Source organism: Passer montanus, unplaced genomic scaffold (assembly GCF_014805655.1).
Source record: "Passer montanus isolate IOZ18808 unplaced genomic scaffold, ASM1480565v1 scaffold18, whole genome shotgun sequence".
NCBI lineage: Eukaryota > Metazoa > Chordata > Aves > Passeriformes > Passeridae > Passer > Passer montanus.
The window spans coordinates 5,660,816-5,679,973 of NW_024365381.1; the positions used below are offsets into that span (position 1 = coordinate 5,660,816).

At 33.4% G+C, this 19,158-nt stretch overlaps 1 protein-coding gene across 5 annotated transcripts in view; it reads right to left on the bottom strand.

Moving 5' to 3' along the window:
* FMN1 (formin 1) overlaps window positions 1-19,158 on the bottom strand; it is a 179,249-nt gene that overhangs the window by 39,764 nt on the left and 120,327 nt on the right. For all 5 annotated transcript variants that reach the window (XM_039705429.1, XM_039705428.1, XM_039705426.1 and 2 more), the window contains 3 exons: window positions 16,482-16,541; window positions 14,447-14,567; window positions 1,277-1,369 (listed from right to left, as the gene is read on the bottom strand). In XM_039705429.1, the coding sequence (XP_039561363.1) occupies window positions 1,277-1,369; window positions 14,447-14,567; window positions 16,482-16,541 (274 nt within the window). The remainder of the gene's footprint in view (window positions 1-1,276; window positions 1,370-14,446; window positions 14,568-16,481; window positions 16,542-19,158) is intronic.

Sequence of the window (19,158 nt, forward strand, 5' to 3'; positions counted from 1 at the left end):
ATTCAATCTCAATGTTATTGTTAAACTGTAAGTGAAAACATCTAATTAAATACATTAGAAAAACAATGAAACTGTCCAGCAGTGACACCAAGATTTCCTTAAATTTTTTGTTTTAAAAATTCTGTGGCGAGGAATTTGTGGTTTAAATACTGTCCAAATACACTTGCACCTAAAAAAAATATATCAAATAAGTGTATCCCTTGAACTCCATGGCCTGGGAGAAGGGTAAAGGAGAATATTAGCTTATTTATCAGCACAATATAATTGCTACTTTTGAAACAGCCTGTTTTCATTTGTCAAAGTATTTACACAAGACAGCCTCATGTAACAAAGTTATTAAAAATACATTAGGACAATTTTATAAAAAGAATTAAGCTAATTAATAAATTACTACAATAATCTATGAATGACCACTAATATTCTGTCTGGATGAGCAGATCCAGATAGTTCAACTGATTTCTCAGACAGTAAATTGTTAAAGTGTTCACCACCTCTGTGAGAAATACAATTAAATTCTTAACAAGTCTAATATCTCTGCCAAAAATACAGTTTGTTTTTTTTTTTTGTTTGCCTAAAACGATTGTATTCCTACAAGGAGAGGGGGGACAATCTCTTCCTGCTTATATTTTCCACAACTCCAGAAGCAATGGTGCTGGCAGAAGCAAGTGATGGGGAACACAGTATGAGAAACAGGAAGGAGCAGGACTGTTGTTTTCAACAGCAACCTGCATTTACATTGTCTTTAGCTGACCACCAAACTGCACCTTGGTTTGCACCATTGTCTCCAGACTCTAACTTGGTAAATCACTTTTTTAATGCTTATTTCTGCCTCATGCAAGACAAAAATCTTTAAATATGAATAACTTAGTTCATAAGCTCACACTAGGAAGAAAAGATGACGTATATATGTGGACTTTCTCTAAAAGAGTGTCTTTCACTCTTGTCTTTTTTAAGTCTTTGAAGCTTTTTATTCCCTCTGATAAATTTTGTCTGTGATTAATATATTTTTCATTTTGCCTACAAATAATAATAAAGAACAAAGCACAAAATAACCAATGGGAAATGGGTGAGATCAAGGGAGTGATTAGCTTTGACAAGTGATGTCTAAGATCTGTTTAACATATTTCAACATATATGAACATATATTAGGTCCATTAGGAATATAATCCACAGGAATTTTCAGAGGAAACAGATATTTAATGCAGCTTACATTACACATAACTTTATAAACCACTACACTATTTGGCAATAAGGTTTTTTTTTCAGATGTGGTTACCTTTCTGGAAGAATTCCTCTAATTTCTCCTTGAAGGGCTGGAGATGTTCTTCAGAAGACTCTCTGCAAACTAACTTCATCTGCTTTTCAGAGGCTACAAAAAGATGAAACATATTTATGACAGAAGAAATGTACCAGAAGTAGATTTCAGCACCATAGGAGCTTACATCTAAGTTAGTCACCTGAATTTACTTTAGATGTTATAAATAAGCACTAAGGAATCCAACAATTACACTAAAATAAGAAACACAAATACTAGTCAAGCATACTAAATAAAAAATTCTATATGTGTTTAAAGAGTAGAATTTGTCTTCAGTAAGGAATTTGTTCTACAACTCCTGCAGTGTGCTAGGGCTTGCTACTAACACAGTTTGCCTCACACACTAATTCTAGATGGTATATTTAAAGCTTTAAAGTCTGTTTCTGTGGTGAGTGAAGGATCCTTTGTATCTGGATTGATTTTAATCAATCACTGCCAGGCATCCAATACTCAACCATTTTTCCTGAAACAGATGCAGCAATTCAGCATTACTTGAGTATTTCATCGCCAGACTGTGATATGAAACAGTTAAAGTATGTAAGAAAGTTAACGTATATTTAAATGCAATTTGTTTACTATTTGATTATCTGTTATGTTAAGAACCAATGCCATGTCAATTTCTGAAAAACTTAATTTCATTTGCCAGCAAATTTTAACAGGCCTAGAACTTCTAGTAAACTTAGTGCATTCCAGTGTTACACATTAAATATGACAGGAGGCAGAAATCAAAATGAAATTACTTTCCATTTAGCAACTGAATTTATGAACCACTAAAAGATTTTTCTTCCACAAGATTTCATTCCCAAGAAGCTACTTTTAGATGGAAACTTATTTTGGAGTTAAACCTAAGATTTATAGCTTGACTGCATGAACTGTATTCACACCATATTGCTACCACCATTAAACAAAAATTAATGTGTGGAAACGGAAGTTGAGCCTGTGTAATTAAAATGTCCCATTATTTCAATTTGCAACGTAGTGTAAAAAGTCAGAGAAAGGTTGAAAATAGATGCACACATTTTACTGTGCAAGTAGTATTGTGCTTATAATACCCTTGGACCATCAGGATGCACTGAAAACAACCACAGCTTTTCAATTAATTAAGAGCAGAAATACATTTGGTCAATTCTTATAGAAAAATACCCATTCCCACCCAAGACTATATTTTAATTTAGCAACCCTCCATGACTCAGATTGCAGGTTGTGTAAAATGGCCTGGGCTACAGTCTAAGTTTATCTTTAGTTTTGTATCTGGTAGGATATGACAAACCTTTCAAATGATTCAGAGTAAAGTTAATGGATATTTGTTGGTATGCCAGACAGTAGGCATAATGGAGTGGTGATTTAAACATACTAGATTGGTAAAGAGTGTCTTTTATTAGCTGCTTGGTTAAGTGTCTTTAATAATTTAAATTAAGCAAAAAAAAAAAAATCCAAAATCAGGATGTTTATATGATACCTTAAGATTATTTTCTAATGATACATGCTGCTTACCATTAAAAATTTGACCTTTCTGTGACTGTCACCATACACTGATTGAAATGTATGTATGCCTAATATTTATGTTTACAGAATTAGAAAGAGATTTCTATCAACCAAATTGTAACACTACTTCGGAAGACAACAGACATTAGAATTTTATAAGAGGAAAAAATCTAGCAAAATAACTGAGAGAGTATTGTAAGTTTCTGGCTGTAAGTTTGAACAAAATTAACACACAGGTTTGCAATCTTTTTTTATAGTTTAAACAAATCTACAGAAAATCACGAGGCAACATTTAGAAATTATTTTGGATAAATATAAAATGATGAAACTGTAGAAGTATTATAGTACACACAATATGTTCAGACATTTGAAACACAGTAAATGCCCATAATTCTTACAGTCAATTAAGGTTGCAAAAACTGCAAATCAGTATTTATTTTATAATACTCTCACATAAATGTGTATAAATCTATACAGAATTAAATTTCTATGAATATGTATTAGATTAATAAGCTTGTAGGTACAGTAGCATCTAAACACATCTAAATATCTCCAGAAAGGCATTTTTCCAAACATATGGTGTTGCTAATGCATTCTCTGAAGTACTGAAAGCTTCCTGGATGCTTCCTACAAGCTTTAATAACACAAGATTTAGAAAGGTAACTCAGGTAGGTCCCATGTATTTAAGCAACCAAGACTAGGATGAAGTGTTCCTAAAGTAAAAAGAAAGCACATATACACTACCTTTGGTAATTTTTTTTTTTAATTGAGGTTACTAAAATTAACCTTAATTAGATGACAAAAACTACAGGAAAACCTGGATAAGAAATACCAACCCATAGAGCACATAGGAAAAAAATTGATTTGGATAGTGAATTCTTAAGAAGAATCCTAACATCCCTAACAAGGAGATTGGTATTTGGAATAAGGGAAAAGGAACAATAAGAAGAAAGGCAGAGAAATGAAGAAAAATGGGACAGATGACATACCAGTTTCAAATGCTTAAAGTGATCTTGGAACCACGAAATTGAAAGAGACAGAAAAAGCCAAGTAAACACTTGCAAATTCTAATAATTTATACTATTGTAAAGCCTGAAAAATAAATCTTTTAGGCTGAAGAACACGAGCAAATTTGCTTGGGGATAGATATAACAAGGAATGATGGAAGTGTTTTCAAATAAATCACAAATCAGATACACAAAAAGACATATTTTGAATAGGCAAAAAGCATTTAATGACACAATTAATGTGAAGTTTTTTATTAGAACAGCAGTTGTGATGATACATATTAAAGTCAGGTGGTCTTTTTCCAGCTGCTTTAGTAATAATGGTGGATGTCTACCATAGAACTGTGTGACCTACCTCAGTTCTACACAACATAGTAAAAAAAATTCTGGTAACTAGCATTCATTGAATTTCCTGTTATATAAGGTTTTGTTTGTTGGGTTTTTATTTTCTTGAAACATAATGTTAAAAATGTCATGCCAAACATTATATAAAAAACTTCCAAAACGGGATAGTCTAGTTTCATAAATTGCTATAATTTTCCTTGCAAAAACTACTAGAACATGAGGGAATGTTACATTTTTTATATACTTCATTCTCATATTCACTACAGTACAAAACTTTTCCTCTTTGATAGAAAATTACTTCAACAAAGTTCTTATTAGAATGATTTGGAAGTAAAGGATCCTATTATGCATTCCTTCTTTTAAATACATACATACATTTCTAAAAAAATGTCTTTCCGAAATTCTGAGGAATCTGAGGGAAATCTGAGGAAGCTGACAGCTATCACACCACACATACAATTCTCCTCTCACCATCTCCTTCCAAAATAATCATTTGGGAAAATGAAAAACCTGCTTCAGCATTACTGAGTTCAAACAGATGCAAATTCTCCACTAATGTAATAAACTTTTGGTTCTTTTCCTGGGTATGAGCTGTATGTTAGTGAAATTGAATGTAATACGCTTTTTTGAAAATTGTTTATTTCTAAATGAGCTATTAGAGAAAAAAAAAAAGAAAATACAAGTGTGTGAAACTATTTGAAAGCCCTTACAAATTGCTAGATGTACATCATGCTTCACCCACTACAAATCTTGGCGACAGAAATGGAAAGCATTAGCAAAACATTAAAATGAAGTTGGAAACTGCTGATTATCAGTTTGCCACTGTCTTCAGATTTAATGCAGTACTTGGCTCAAAAAGTTCTTTAAAAATCCCCAATATAAGTGAAAATATTTACAAAATAGAATGTCTCTCACTTAATGCCTATTGGGCAATAGTCTTAAAACTCCACAGACACTTGTAAATCTGTCAAAAGAATCGTGGCCCATAAACAAACTTTCATGTAAAGAGCATTTCTGTGTCAATCAGACACAATTTGGAATTTTTTAAACACCATTTTAAATGTAAACGCAAAACCAGAAATAGTTTAAAGTTGATAACAGTAAATTACTAACTATTTACTCACCAGAACCCACCAGTAGCATTTACAGGAATCAGTCTGACAGCAAAACCAAGTATCAACACCATGAATTCCTATAAAGCTGTCACTGACACTATCCCCTATGAGTTATGCCTCTGTGAAAGCTGCTAAAGCTGCCCTGCTCCTGTCTGGTCAGAGCGCGGCAGGTTAGACTGCCAGGCTCGCTCTTTTACTCAGTGTCAACGCAAGCATTTCTTTGACAGGAGAATTACTATTTGACAATTATTTTTTAGAGGTCTTACCTATTCTGTTCCAAAGAGCATTAGAAGTAATACTGCAAATGCATTCAGTGTAGTGCTAAATAATCTCAAATTTCTGTTTGAGAGAATCCATGACCGTTTACAGTGCACAAACCTGCTACGCTACTTGGATCTCCACGCCCAAATTAAAACCTAATAAACCTCTGATAAATCTCATAAATTTATCTTATTCAGCAAGTGCTACATAATTTTCTCAGATTTAGTTCCTTTGGTATTACTTTATTAATTTTCTTGCTTGGAACCAACTTTGCAAGCTAAACAAATAGTTACTGGTGGAGATGCATGTTTACCCATTGGACACCACTACAGGATGTGGTTATAGTCTCCTGTTATTAAATGCACTTAGGTACCTACTCACTGGAGCTGTTCACATGGAATTAATTTAATGCTTTTTGCACTATCTACAGCTTTTGCACTTCTGTACAAACTTGCATGTAAGTTTCTTGTCAGATAGCATTTTAAATAATGTACATAAGGCAAGAGATTAATCTTGATTCCGTGGGAGTGCGGTAAGAATTTTAAGAACTTCCCACTGCCAAGAGGGTTGCTACTCACTCAAAAAGTTTCAGAGACAGTATTTTATTTGCCCTTTTGGACCCATATTGATCATCAGTACACGCCAATAAGAGGAACACACAAATGTTAAAGCACTACCACCAAAGCCAGAGCAGGGCTTACTGATATGGATGCCTCTGAGGAAAGCAGAGATGAAAATGCTGTGAAGTGGAGTGGGAAGTTCTCTGAGACAAAACTATCTCAGAAAAGCATAAAAGGGCATCAGACTGTGGTAGCACTCTGTTCTCAAGCTGTCTTTATTGCCTTAAATGAAAGTCAACAATTTAAAGCAAAAAAGTGTTAGCACACGTAAAACTAAATACACCAGTCTAATCTACTAATTGCTGGTATAGCTACTGTTCTGTGAAGACATTTTCAGCTAATTTAAAAGAAGAGATGTGCTTCTATATAAAGATATTTTCTTCACACATTAATAATTCCTTTTTCTTAAAAAAAATAATCAAGAGGATAGAAGATAAAAAAGTAAAAAGTCAGTCTTTGTCTGAAACACATTTCCTCGTGACACACAGAAACAAGTACCTGTTTAGGTGCTCTAGCTGCCACATATAAATGAGACAGAAATAACATTTCAGTGATACGTCCTAAGATGTGGAAAGTGAAATAATTAAATTAGTGGCATACAAAACAGTTTGCAAAGTTCACCTGCTCTGAATGAGTCAGACATCCTGACAATTCTCACAAGTTTGATCAGATATTCTACCTTTGTTTTTGAGCGTGCTTTTTCTGTTTATTATAAATTAAACAACATTTTTGAACTTTTAGAGTTAGTGACGGCATACAGAGGAACTTTCAGGACTATATTAGTTTCAACTAGCCTAAAATTTTTTTAGCTCCTTATTTGGTGAAAGGGCACCAACATATTATACAAATCATTTACAAACCTTTCTGTTAAAATAGTTTCCCAAGAATACATTTAGCAAAATGAAAAAGACTGCTAGTAAAACTAAATATTTTTCACACCATAGCAACATATCTGAGCCTCTGCTTAATGTACTCCTTCTGAAATGGTAGTTTACATTCAGGGCATCATTCAGCAGAGAAGCACATTGCAAGGGACTGAACAGTACATATAAATGATTATAATGACTAAAGCCGCATAATTTTCCAGTCAAGTCTTTGAAAGATTCCTTTAAGTGATTGCAGCACACATGATTAGTAGAAACTTTTTGTTAAGTGTCAAGATCCAAACATACAGAACTCAACACATCATTAAGATCTGTCAAGAGTGTAGAACTGTGTGCTAGCAGAATCTGCCGAGAAGCTGAAACATTTCCCTTCGCTCTGAACAGTACAAGAAAGAAGAATATTTTGAAACGGAAGAGTCTTGTCTGGGTAATTCAGAGGGAGACAATATTTTTAAGAAGCAAGAATATTTTCATCAGATGAGCTAAGATTTTTACACTGCTAAGAAAAAAAAGGACCTTTCAAACATTTTATCACTTATTGTACTGAATAAGGGATCAGCCATAAGAGAATTGGGCAATGGCTGAAACAGTTTATGAGCTGAAACTGTAGAAGCCAGAGAAGTGATCTGTTTTCCTCTCTATTGCTGGATCTCTGATTTTATGTGCAAGACAGATCATAAAGTTGGATCTAATTAATTCTTCCACCAAGTTGGTAGAAGTTTGGTTCAGCTGGAGCATTCAGCTTATATTTAAAATCATGTAAATTCATAAACTACCAGCAATATTAGCAGGAACATTCCATAAAGTGCTTATAAGCCCCACTATTAGTAATTTGTACTCCACAGTCTCAAGTAATGCACTTTCAATCTTTGATATGTGACTTTCTGTCCTGTCTCTTACTGCATACCTCCACAAAGAGGAAAAGCTAATGAGGTCCATAAAGTCACTGTTCCTCCCAACACCAGTCTTTAACACTCTCCAAACTGCCTAATTCCTTATCCATCATACACATTGATAGGGACAGTATTCCTCCCATTCCCAGATGTACACTACCTGCTCCCAGATGTATCCTTCATAGTTACGTAACTAATGCTTAACATACACACATGTATTTATTTATTTATTTAAAAGGGCACACAAAAAAGTGCACAGAAAATCCTAAGTATGTTATTTCTCAGTTTAATTTTAGAATCTTAACATTTGCAGAATGATTTTTAACATGAAATTTCCAAGAATTCTTTAGCCAAAGGAAAAAATATACTAAAAAAATTAACAGCATGCCATTGTTTAACCAACTGAAAGCCTTCTCCCTGTGCCTTTGAGCACACATGCAGACATCTGCTTTCAGGGAATAAAGTCTTCAAAAACATTTTCTTCTCTATTATATATTTGAATGCTTAAACCATTTAAACCATTCCATACTATCTTTTTTATCAAAACCTAAAAAATCTAATGAAATTTTAAGAAATTATCCACGTAGAAAAATTTATACTAAATGTATTCACATATGAACATTACCAGTGGAACACTGTCAAAAAGTTAGTTTTATTGTAAAATCAAATCCAAGAGACATATAGAAAATGCATTTTAAATGCCTGTGTTGGATCTTTCTAAATCAAAACAAACTGAAATATGTTTCATCCTGCTGAGAGGAGAGACTATTCAAAAAGTGGTCAGAAAACTCAGAGAATGAAAGTGCCAACTCCTACAAAAAAAAACCCAAAAACAAAAAACAACCCTTTGCCTACACAAAGCCATTTGCTTTGCTTTTTTCCTTATACCATTTTGCATTGCCTCACAATAGATAATGTAAATATTGGACTACGCAAAAACAGTGAAACCACATTCAAAACATGCTTCTTTTATGCCATTGCCTAGAGAAATAACACATGCACCTATCTGGCTCCTCATGTTCCACCACCCATTTCAAATTTCTATTTGTTTGCACTTCCAAAATTTTAAAGAACATATAACTAACAAAGAGAATTAAAGTAAGCATGTCCTGTAAATTATCGTACAACTTCTCTGCTCCTGCTGGGAAGATTTTTTGCCATGTCTGTCAGACAGACATTTCTCTGACAAAAGCCCCTATTTTAAACTGACTTAGAACATTTCATTTAAATTAGACTAAGGCCTCAATTGGTTGAAAATATTTTAGAAGAATATTTTTGATACTTTTTGGAATATGATTCTCCTAATGAATAAGCAATCATCTTTTATGAAGACATAACTTTTGATCCTACAAATTATTTAGAAAGTTAATACTCAGAATTGGTATAATAGAATTCTCTTGATGTGATCCAGTAAACATATTGTCTATCAAGCAAATCAAACAACAGACAAAACCCCCCAACACTGTAATCCTTGCACTATGGATTATTACTGCATCATGATTTCACTAAAACTTCAGTTCATAAAAAAGACTTTACCATAGGTTGTATTATGTACGAACTAAATCTATAATTCCATTCATTCCAAAAATGATAACCCATCAAATCAATTAATCTCTAGAACAAAACCAGGCTATAGTTAATTAGGGGACATTTTGTTGCAAAACTCTTTCACTCAGTTTGAGGACTCTGACGGGAAAAGACATTTAGGAATTTTAAATTAACTTCCTGGAATAATACCAATCAAACTTGTCTGCCTTTGTATGTTTTCCTATTGATAAATATATTCTCTTCTAATCCTTAATAAATCCAAATGTTTTTCAGTACTTTAAATTTGGAAAATCAGAGTTTTAGTCTGCATGAACTGATTATTTTTTTCTTTTTGCAGTTTCCTCCTTGACTCTATTTAAAGTAACAGTTACTGAAATCATCAAGAATGAGTGACCCTTTTCAACTTCCATCCATTTCTTTTTCCTAAATTTTCTCCCATGTTTTGCAATAGAATGTGACACATAGCTACCTGAAGAAGGACTGAATGAGAGCAGTGTAGATGCAACAGTTTAGTACGGTCTAATGAGCCATGCTGAGAGACAGTGTTAAGAGTGTGACATGACTGCCATGGTGTTTATTAGTCACATCCAGTCCACTGGACCTGTTTCTATGAACAACAATGTATTTTATACTGTATAAATATATATTAAAACCTGAAAAAAACTATATCTATTGTCATGACATTTAGGAATGAAAATTAAATGAAGCACCTGAAGAAGAGGCAGGAGAAGCCAGGTATGTTAAGCCCCATTTAGAGAAAGCAAGCTGAAATCTAGATTTTCACGTCAACTATCTTACGAATAACTAGAGAGAAGGCAGAGCCAGACTTTTCAGGAATGCACATCTAAAGAAAATTGAGCAATAGTCACAAGTTGCAGCACAGGAAATTCTCACATGGGATAAAGAAAAATATTCAAGACAGCAATTAAGCATTGGAACAGGTGCCTAGAGATGTGCTGCCATTTCCATCCTTAGATTCAAAACTGAGATGATTTTGGCCCTGTACTAAGGGAACCTGATCTAAGTATGAAGTTACTCTTGCTCAAAGGCTCTGGACCACAGGACCTCCAGATGTATATTTCAACCTACCAAACTGCACTTCTCTATAATTTTAAGATCTTTGTAATGCTTCTGCATAAAAACCAGTGTAAAAATGGCCAACACAACATTGTAATTTCTCAACTTTTCTTGCATAGATTTACTTACTTCCCTTTTAATCTTTTCATAAGGATTATGCAATTTTACAAAATGGAGTTGCCATAAATGTAAGTTTTGGTGAAGTTCTCCTATATAAATGGGGAAAAATTTGGGTTACAAACTTAAGCAAGATACAGACCTGTCAACAGCTGGGTTAAGAGGTCCCCGATATCAAACCATGTCTTCTGTCTCCAACTGACAATTGTATAGGAGATCCCTAACGTCTCCTTTTTATTTCAGATTTTTTTTTGTCACACACATATTTCCAAACACCTACATATATACTCACACACAGAGTTAAGTTAATAAAAATTTAAAACTTATACACAGTACTGAAAAGATATTAGTATGAAAATTGCAACCAATATTTCTACTGGTGGCCATGAAAGGAGGGGAAAGTAAAAGGTATGTGGGTTTTCAATGAAATCAGAATGTTATAATCACTCTCATAGTAAATTTAATTAATTATGAGAAACAGAAGTGACTCTTCAAAATCCTTAGTATGGACCTACCTTGGTTTCCATTTTTAACAATTCAATAAATATCGTTGCTGTTTCATTTGTTAAGGTCAAGAATGCAAAAGAAGTTATAATGAACATCACAGAATATTACACGAGGCATCTAATATTGCTTTCTGAGGAACAAAGCAGCACAAAATTTAAACATTTTATGTACTGTATTGCAAAGAAGAGGAATGAGTATGACAGATGGAAAGAATCTACAGGGAAACTAATTTAATCAAAATTGTTAAACTTCAGACACAGATTAATAAAAGGATTAATGGTAAAACTTATACTAGTCTATCAAACTTCGTGGCTTTCTTTCTGAGTATCTTCTTATGATTATGTATTTAAAACATTCTGTGTTTATTCCAGAAGAATATAAATTTCAAGAATAACAAGTTGCATTGTTCAAATTAGAAGGCAAATCATGTTTGGTCACAGGGAAAAAAAATGTTGGAATCATTTATTGCCCTAGACAAGGAGTAAGATGTCTTACAATCTTAAGCAAAGCAAAACCTTTTCTTTCCATAACTCCACATTAACTGGAAAGCTAGCATGTGTTAAATGAATAAATATATCTGCTTATGATACTGTGCAATATTTGAAAGCCTTGGAAATACACCAACAGACCTGGAGTGAAAACCTGAGCTTACAGAAATTTCTTTCTATTGGATGTTAGAGTGGAACCAGATTTCACCCTAAAATTTTCATCTTACCATCCAATATTCACTTCTTTCCCCTTAAAAGCCTATATTAAATGCATATTTTCGTTTCTCATTCTTTTTAAACTAAAACATCCATGATTAAAAAGTTTGTTCTGGAATATGTTTTAAAAACCTGTTGAATTAAGGTTCTCCAAAAACCTTCTTGAATTCTTGAATCTAACTTCAGTCTAATCCCTTTGGAGTAAAGTTAGACTATATCTTTAAAGTCTAATCTGAAAGATTTAAAAATAGCAAATTGCATGGAACTCAATCTATTTATCTGGAAAGGATGAAAGAGTTTGTACTCCATCTAGATTTGAACTTTTGTTTCCACAGTGTCTAGGTATTTCAAACCAGAGATTTATACCATGAGGTTTATAAGACACGACACTCATGATAATTCCATCTTTCCTATGTTAATATCCATGTTAGAAACATAAACGAATGCCTTGATAAACGAGTCAAATATATTTTTAAATACTTAAAGACAACTAATATGAAAAGTAACTATAAAAATTGCCATTCCACTTGTAAGAAGTGATATGTTTCTTTTTTTTTAATAATTCCTTACAAATCTCAGAAAAAAGGGAAGTCACTAGCAGGACACTAGTTCATTACCTAATGACATGATGAAAACCTGTCTTCTATTTATTACCTTTGTCTTATCCCACTTCCAAGGTAATCTGCTTGAGACTACCTTAGCCAACAAACTGTGAAACAAATCCAATGTACCCTATAACACAGGCAGCCCCAGTTAATATTGTTCAAATTATTTACATCTGAAGGGCCGCGCCTGTCTGGATAGCTGGGCCCGACGCTTCTCTGGACTTGCTTTCTGCTACTCACATCTGTTTCAGCTTTAGACTTTCACTGGTATTCTGCCAGCAGCCACAACTTTTTAATGGCTACAATAAACTACAGAGACTCATCAAATCTTTGTTGTACGTGTTAAAATTATAACCTCTTCAATTAAAATTCTGATTTAAAAATCAACTAGAACATTAACCAAAGAAAAAAAAACTGAAAGGGAATCATTGAAAAAAGGTAAATTCTTATATAAGTTATTGTTTCTTTGTTTAAATGTAAGAGAAATAATCATAGGAATGCTTGTTAGAATCTGTTGCATATTTCGAAGTGATAAAATACCAACATCTGAAAACATTTCCACAACCTTTTTGGTTTCATATCTTTGCTGTCATTAACTTTGCATGCTAATTGTTTTCGCTGGCTTTAACATACACCTTTACAAAGAATTACAGAAACAACCTCAAGATAGCAATTTTTCTCAATTTTCTATAAATATCTACAAAAAGTAGTTTTTATTTTAAGAGTAAAGGAGTTCATCTTTTCCTACTTGCTGTTTGTGTCTTTGCAGTGTAGAACAAATATGATGTGAATGCCCCAGCCTCAGTGCAGCTCCTGCATGACTAAGATGTATGACAGCAGGACTACATGCTGAAAAAGTACAAGATCAAACACAGATCATGTTTCTGCAAAAACTAGCCCAAAAGAGGGCAGGCCAAGGGGCTTACAGGGCCAAGCGATGAGAGGAGATAGAGCACTCACTTATGCCTGGGTCGAACAAACAACAACTGATACTTTCCTACCACTATTAACCTTTGAAATTGTCCTAAGGATGGCAGTGACCTAATCCAACAATTTCTAGCTGTAAGGATAAATTATTTTGTAACAGTTTTCAGTGCCTTACAAAATTTGAAAACAGTTATCTTGTTCAACTCTGATTATTAAAGTACTCTTCTAGTCTGGTGCAAACATGTAAATTTAAATGCAAAAGTTTTTACATGTTTTTATGCAGATTATCTTCCTAAACCCTATCTTCTACACAGAACTCCCTTAGTAAAGTACAAACTTTTCCATAGCAAGAAAAAGGCTTAAAATATTCAGTCATCATTTGTTGAATTTATTTTAGAAAATTGCATGTAGCACAAAATAAAAAAGAAACTGCTTGGAATACTTAAGAGAACAACCCTTCCTACTTTATTTCCACTCAGTACCTTGATTGATAGATGAGTTTGGTTTCTGAGTCCCTCTTTATAATAAACATTTTAAAATGTTTATTTTATGTCCCAGGGTGAAAATATTTTGAACTGGAGCTTTCCATTTCCCTTTGCTCTGCCTTGGCAAGCTGTGTTTTATTTCTACATTAATAGTATTCAACCCTTTCTTGTAACTTTTAAATTGTTGTTATACAAGTACTGAAGAAAGTATTTATGTTATGGAGCTAACAGATATCTACAGTTAAACACATAGTTCTGGAGAAGCCAGAGAAAAATTCACACATAACTGAAGGAATATTCAGAAAGATTTCTTTAGGGGCCTTTCAATTGTAAAAGGGAAAATTACTTTTCAGGATCTCTACTTTCATTTTTATTAAGTCATGAGTTGAATTTTTTTTCTTTCTAATTTATGTGAGTAATTTGTGCCACAGTGTAAAAACTCTAAATGAATCAACACTATAAACCTAATTAGCAATAAGAAAACCTCATAAAGATCACATTTTAAATGGCACTTTGTTGTTAGCAGAACAAATGTGAAAGTTCCCAGTTACCTTCTAGATCTCTCTTCAGTTTCCTTAAGTCTTTTATTAGGTCTTCAAATTTAACTTGGGAGGCCTGGAAAAAATCCTGTGGTTCTGGTAAAGGAAAAATACTCTTGTCTGTTCCTGCTTCCTAAACAAACAAACAAACAAACAAACAGGCCACTATGAAAATTGATTGCATTTAGAGTGAAATAAGCAGCTTTTTAAAAAAATTCTCATCTACGAAAAAGTTTTATAAAATTACAAAAATCACATATTTTAAATCATTCTTGCTAAAACCACATCTCATTCAAGGTTAAATACTGACCATTCTGAGTATTGAAACTTCCTTTTAGATGTTGTAAAGCAAACTGTGCTCAATTTAAACAGTTAAACAACATTAAAGACACAACATTTCAGTTAATTTTATGTCAATAAAGGTTTGGATAAAGGATTAGAAGTTTTTTAGGAAAAGATAACAGGAATACTCATTTTAGCAAGAAGGGATCTTATGCCAAACGTTTGTGGTTTCACTCTCTCACAATTCATTAAAAACACACACATTTTATAAGCATAAATTGAAAACCCTATTCATGTATTTCCTGAAGCAGTTTACACAGATAAAAATACACAGTTGAATACTTATGTGGCTAAATAAATAATAGGGGTTAAAGCTGTATGGAACCCCTAAGTATATACCTTATTTTTAGCACAGTAAGAAAAAAAAATCAGAAGTAAAACAAATAAACAAACAGAGCCAACAGAAATCCCCCACATACAAAATGAAGCAAAATTAAAAAAAAACCCAGCAACCAATCAACAAAAAACTTTTACAAGGTTCAAAGCAATAGCTCCAGTGGAATTTTTGGAAGTAAAGTATGTATAAATGGTATTAATGTGACGTTGCTGTGTATAAGCATACATTACTGAGTTTGAAATATGCATATACCTGCATGAATTTCAGTCTGTAATGAAGGAAAACTCATAGGTTGGAGAGCTAATTGTTTAGTGAATGGGGAAAGAATAATTTTATTATTAGAAAGATATAAACATTTAGTGGAGAAAGTGCAATGGATAATAATTACACTGCGTTTATTTCCTCCAAGGAAGATATACTGTTTTGTTTCACAAAACTCCCTGAAGTAAAATTACAGTATAGTAGGAAGTTTGCAGAAATATTCAATTAAATTAATTAAATATTTTAATAAATTAATTATAAAGCATAAAAATCCTAGTTCTCCCAAAAAAAACCCCAAATTAACAAAACTACCAAGAGAAAACACATGAAAAAAAAGAGAAACAAACAAACCCAAAAACCTTAAAGAAAGAATACTGATACAGATCCACATATCTGAGGATTACTAAATCATCAATTCAACAACCTTATGTAAGAATTTTAAAAAAGAAGAAAAAATAAGAAAATAAATTAAAATTATTGAAAATCACTGTTAAAATCATTAAGCAACATTTTCATTTAAAATATGATAGTTCAAATTTTTCCACTCAATAAGTTTGGCTACTGCCAATACCAAATATATATATATTTAATATACAAATGCATATAATATAGATGCATATACAGAGGAGTATGACATACAACAGAATGTAACTTACAGCATCATTTCAACCCCTAACTTCACCCCCATCAGCTGACTCACCTATCTTAAAATACCAACCTGTCCTTGCATTTTTTCGTCTTAAGAGAGAAATCATGCTTCTGCCTTCCAGCATCCCGACATCAGAAGAAATTTTACAATGCTACAGCCACCCAGATATAATATGACAGGGCTGGAGGGACCACCTGTCCAGTCTGCAACAATCACAGCTAACTGCCTGCAGTGGTTCTCTCAACAACCAAGGTAAAATTGTCCCAAGTCTTATCTTGAAACTTATAGCAAGTTTCATGCCTACTGAGGTACACAACTATTAAAAGAAAGTGAAAGAAATGGATTTTATTTTCCCATCAGAGGGATTATGTTCAGGTTTCTATAAAGCTGTTACAAACCCTTTCACCATCTCTTACAGAAACCCAGTTTTGGAGAGGCTGATAGAGCAAATCCCTTACCTTATCACAATGGCGTAGGTAATATATGACGACATAATCCACAAGATTAATACCATTATCCTAGGAAAAATTAAAAATGTGTGATTAACACTGATTTACTGTGAAAATGTACTCTACTTAAAATTAAATGAATTATTATTTTATATTGCTCTGAGAAATAGGATTCACAATACTTTTTAGCCTTAGCATTACTGACCAAAAAATTTGATCTTTTACAACATCAACTTCATAATACCACTACTAGATTCAGAGTTTAGTTTGGATTTAAATACCAGGCAAAAATACATGCAGAGAAGAATACATGGGAGAAGATTTTTATGTAATAATAGAAGGCATTACATAATAATAATATTAACTCAAATAAAAATATTATTCAATAATACTACTCTTAAACACAGTATCAACTAAATATTACAGTCATCTTAGATACATTAATGTGAACAGAATTTCTTGATTCCTGTAGTCTCAATCATCTATAAGGAAGATCCAAAAAACGCACATATACTTTACATATTTTATTCTAAATATGAAATCAGATAGCATTCAACCAAGAAGTATATTTCATGCCCTGTTACCATATAAATATGAATTTTAATTCTCACTTTACAGAATCACCATTTCCATGTTCCTGCACACAACTGTAAACAGTATTTTATTTTCTTACATATCATTGGGTCAGCATGGGCCAGATGAACTAAGGAAAAGTTATACATTACATTCAGCAATATAAAAGAACCATGATATAGGGAATTCTATCTGGAATGCCTTTGAAGTTTTTTGGATGTGTTTTCATATTTTATATTGACAGGTATCAGAACAAACATTTGTATGTGAACAATGTCTGACTTCCTGTACAGAGCTGTCTTGTCTATACGAGAGTCTGCAGCACATTATATTTTATTAGTATCATACACCAGCAAAATTCTTAACTAAGTAAGTCACTGCTGTCATGCAGGAAAAGTCACCCTGCATGTTTAAGAGTTTTAGGAGCCATTACTGGCAGGTCAAAAAATCTCTACAAAAAGTAACTTTCTAAGCTCATATGAAAATAAATGACTTATGTGAAATGAGAGGTATTTAGCAGTGGCTCTTTAGCTTAGCTCATGGAATTCAGCTCAGTTAAGTTGTATTTGCTGGCAACTCATGAGAAGAGAGTAATGGGACAAAGGAAGAATATCTTAATGCTCAAGTGCACAAGATCCTGTATTCTTCTCCTTTTCAAATACAGACTACCAATTAACTCCGAGGTCTCATGTCTCCGTGTAGCAACTGGGCCCTTTGAGTTTTTATGCATTTTGAAGGCTAAACTAAACTAATAATATCTTTATTCTGGCTACCAGGAAACTGTAAATAATGTCATTTTTTTAGCTAGTTTCGCTAAGAAACAAGTCTTAAATAGTTATATTTTATATCAGTTACTCCTTTTCAAAATGCATAATTTTGGAGCAAGCTTGCTAAATGCAGCCACATTGGAAAGTCCCAGAGATTATTAAATTCTATGAAGTTTATAGGTAGATAAAAGAGTGACACTAAGCCTAGCAGTTCTACTGAGAAAAGTCAGACAAAGCTGAGTTTTACATTTTTCTTCAAGGCAGTTAGCCAGCCAAGAAACGCCTGAGTAATGGGAAACTTGGCCTGGTTCTAGTTAAGCTGCTGTTTGTACTGTGTCTTGTCCATGCAGCAGGATTGGGAAAAAAAGTGGTTATATGGAACAGCTGAACCATCACAGTGAAGACAAAAGTAAGAATCAGAATCACAGAATCATTTCAGTTGGAAAATACCATTAAGATCATTGAGTCCATCTGAAAATCCAGCACTGCCAAGTCCATCACTAAACTATATTCCTAAGTGCCACCTCCAGGGTCACTGATTCCACCACGTCTCTGGGCAGCCTGTTACAATGACTTATAACTCTTCCAGTGAAGAAATTTTTCCTAATATCCAAGCTAAACTTCCCTTGAAAGAATTTGAGGTTGCTTCCTCTCATCCTATTGTTCGTTACTTGGGAGAAAACACCAACCCCCAGCTGGTTACGGCCTCCTTTCAGGGAGTTGTAGAGAATGACAAGGTTTCACCTGAGCCTCCTTTCCTCTGTGCTAAACTACCCCAGCTTCCTCAGCTGCTTCTTTTAAGACTTGTGCTCCAGACTCTTTACCAGTTTTGTTGATCTTTGGACATGCTCCAGCACCTCAACGTCTTTAGGAGACAAAGGACTCAAATCCTTTGGAAAAAGCCTTCATTAAAACACCGAACAATTCATTAAATGTGTTTCTACACTTTGTTAATGATGATAAAAGTAAAACAAGTAAAACAAAATACTCCATAGATAAACGGTTTTGCTGACATTGCCTGTCTCACAAATGCATTCCTGTGTACATAATAAGGAACAAAAGCTTAAAATCTACATCTCTTGTAGTCAGGGAAGCACTTCACATAAGAAAAGTAGAAGAGCATTAAGGAATTTTTTTCCTCACGCTCCAACTCTATACCAACATCAGCAGAAAAATAGCTCCTATTCTTTGCTGCTTCTTATATTCATGTGGTGTCTAGGTATGTTTTGGCAAAGAATGACTTTGAGCAGTGTTCCCATTGCCTAGATTACCTAACACCTCCTGCTCTGCCCTACTGAAATAAGAAGCAAAGTAATCTCATCTCAGAACAGTGTCTAGCCTTTCAG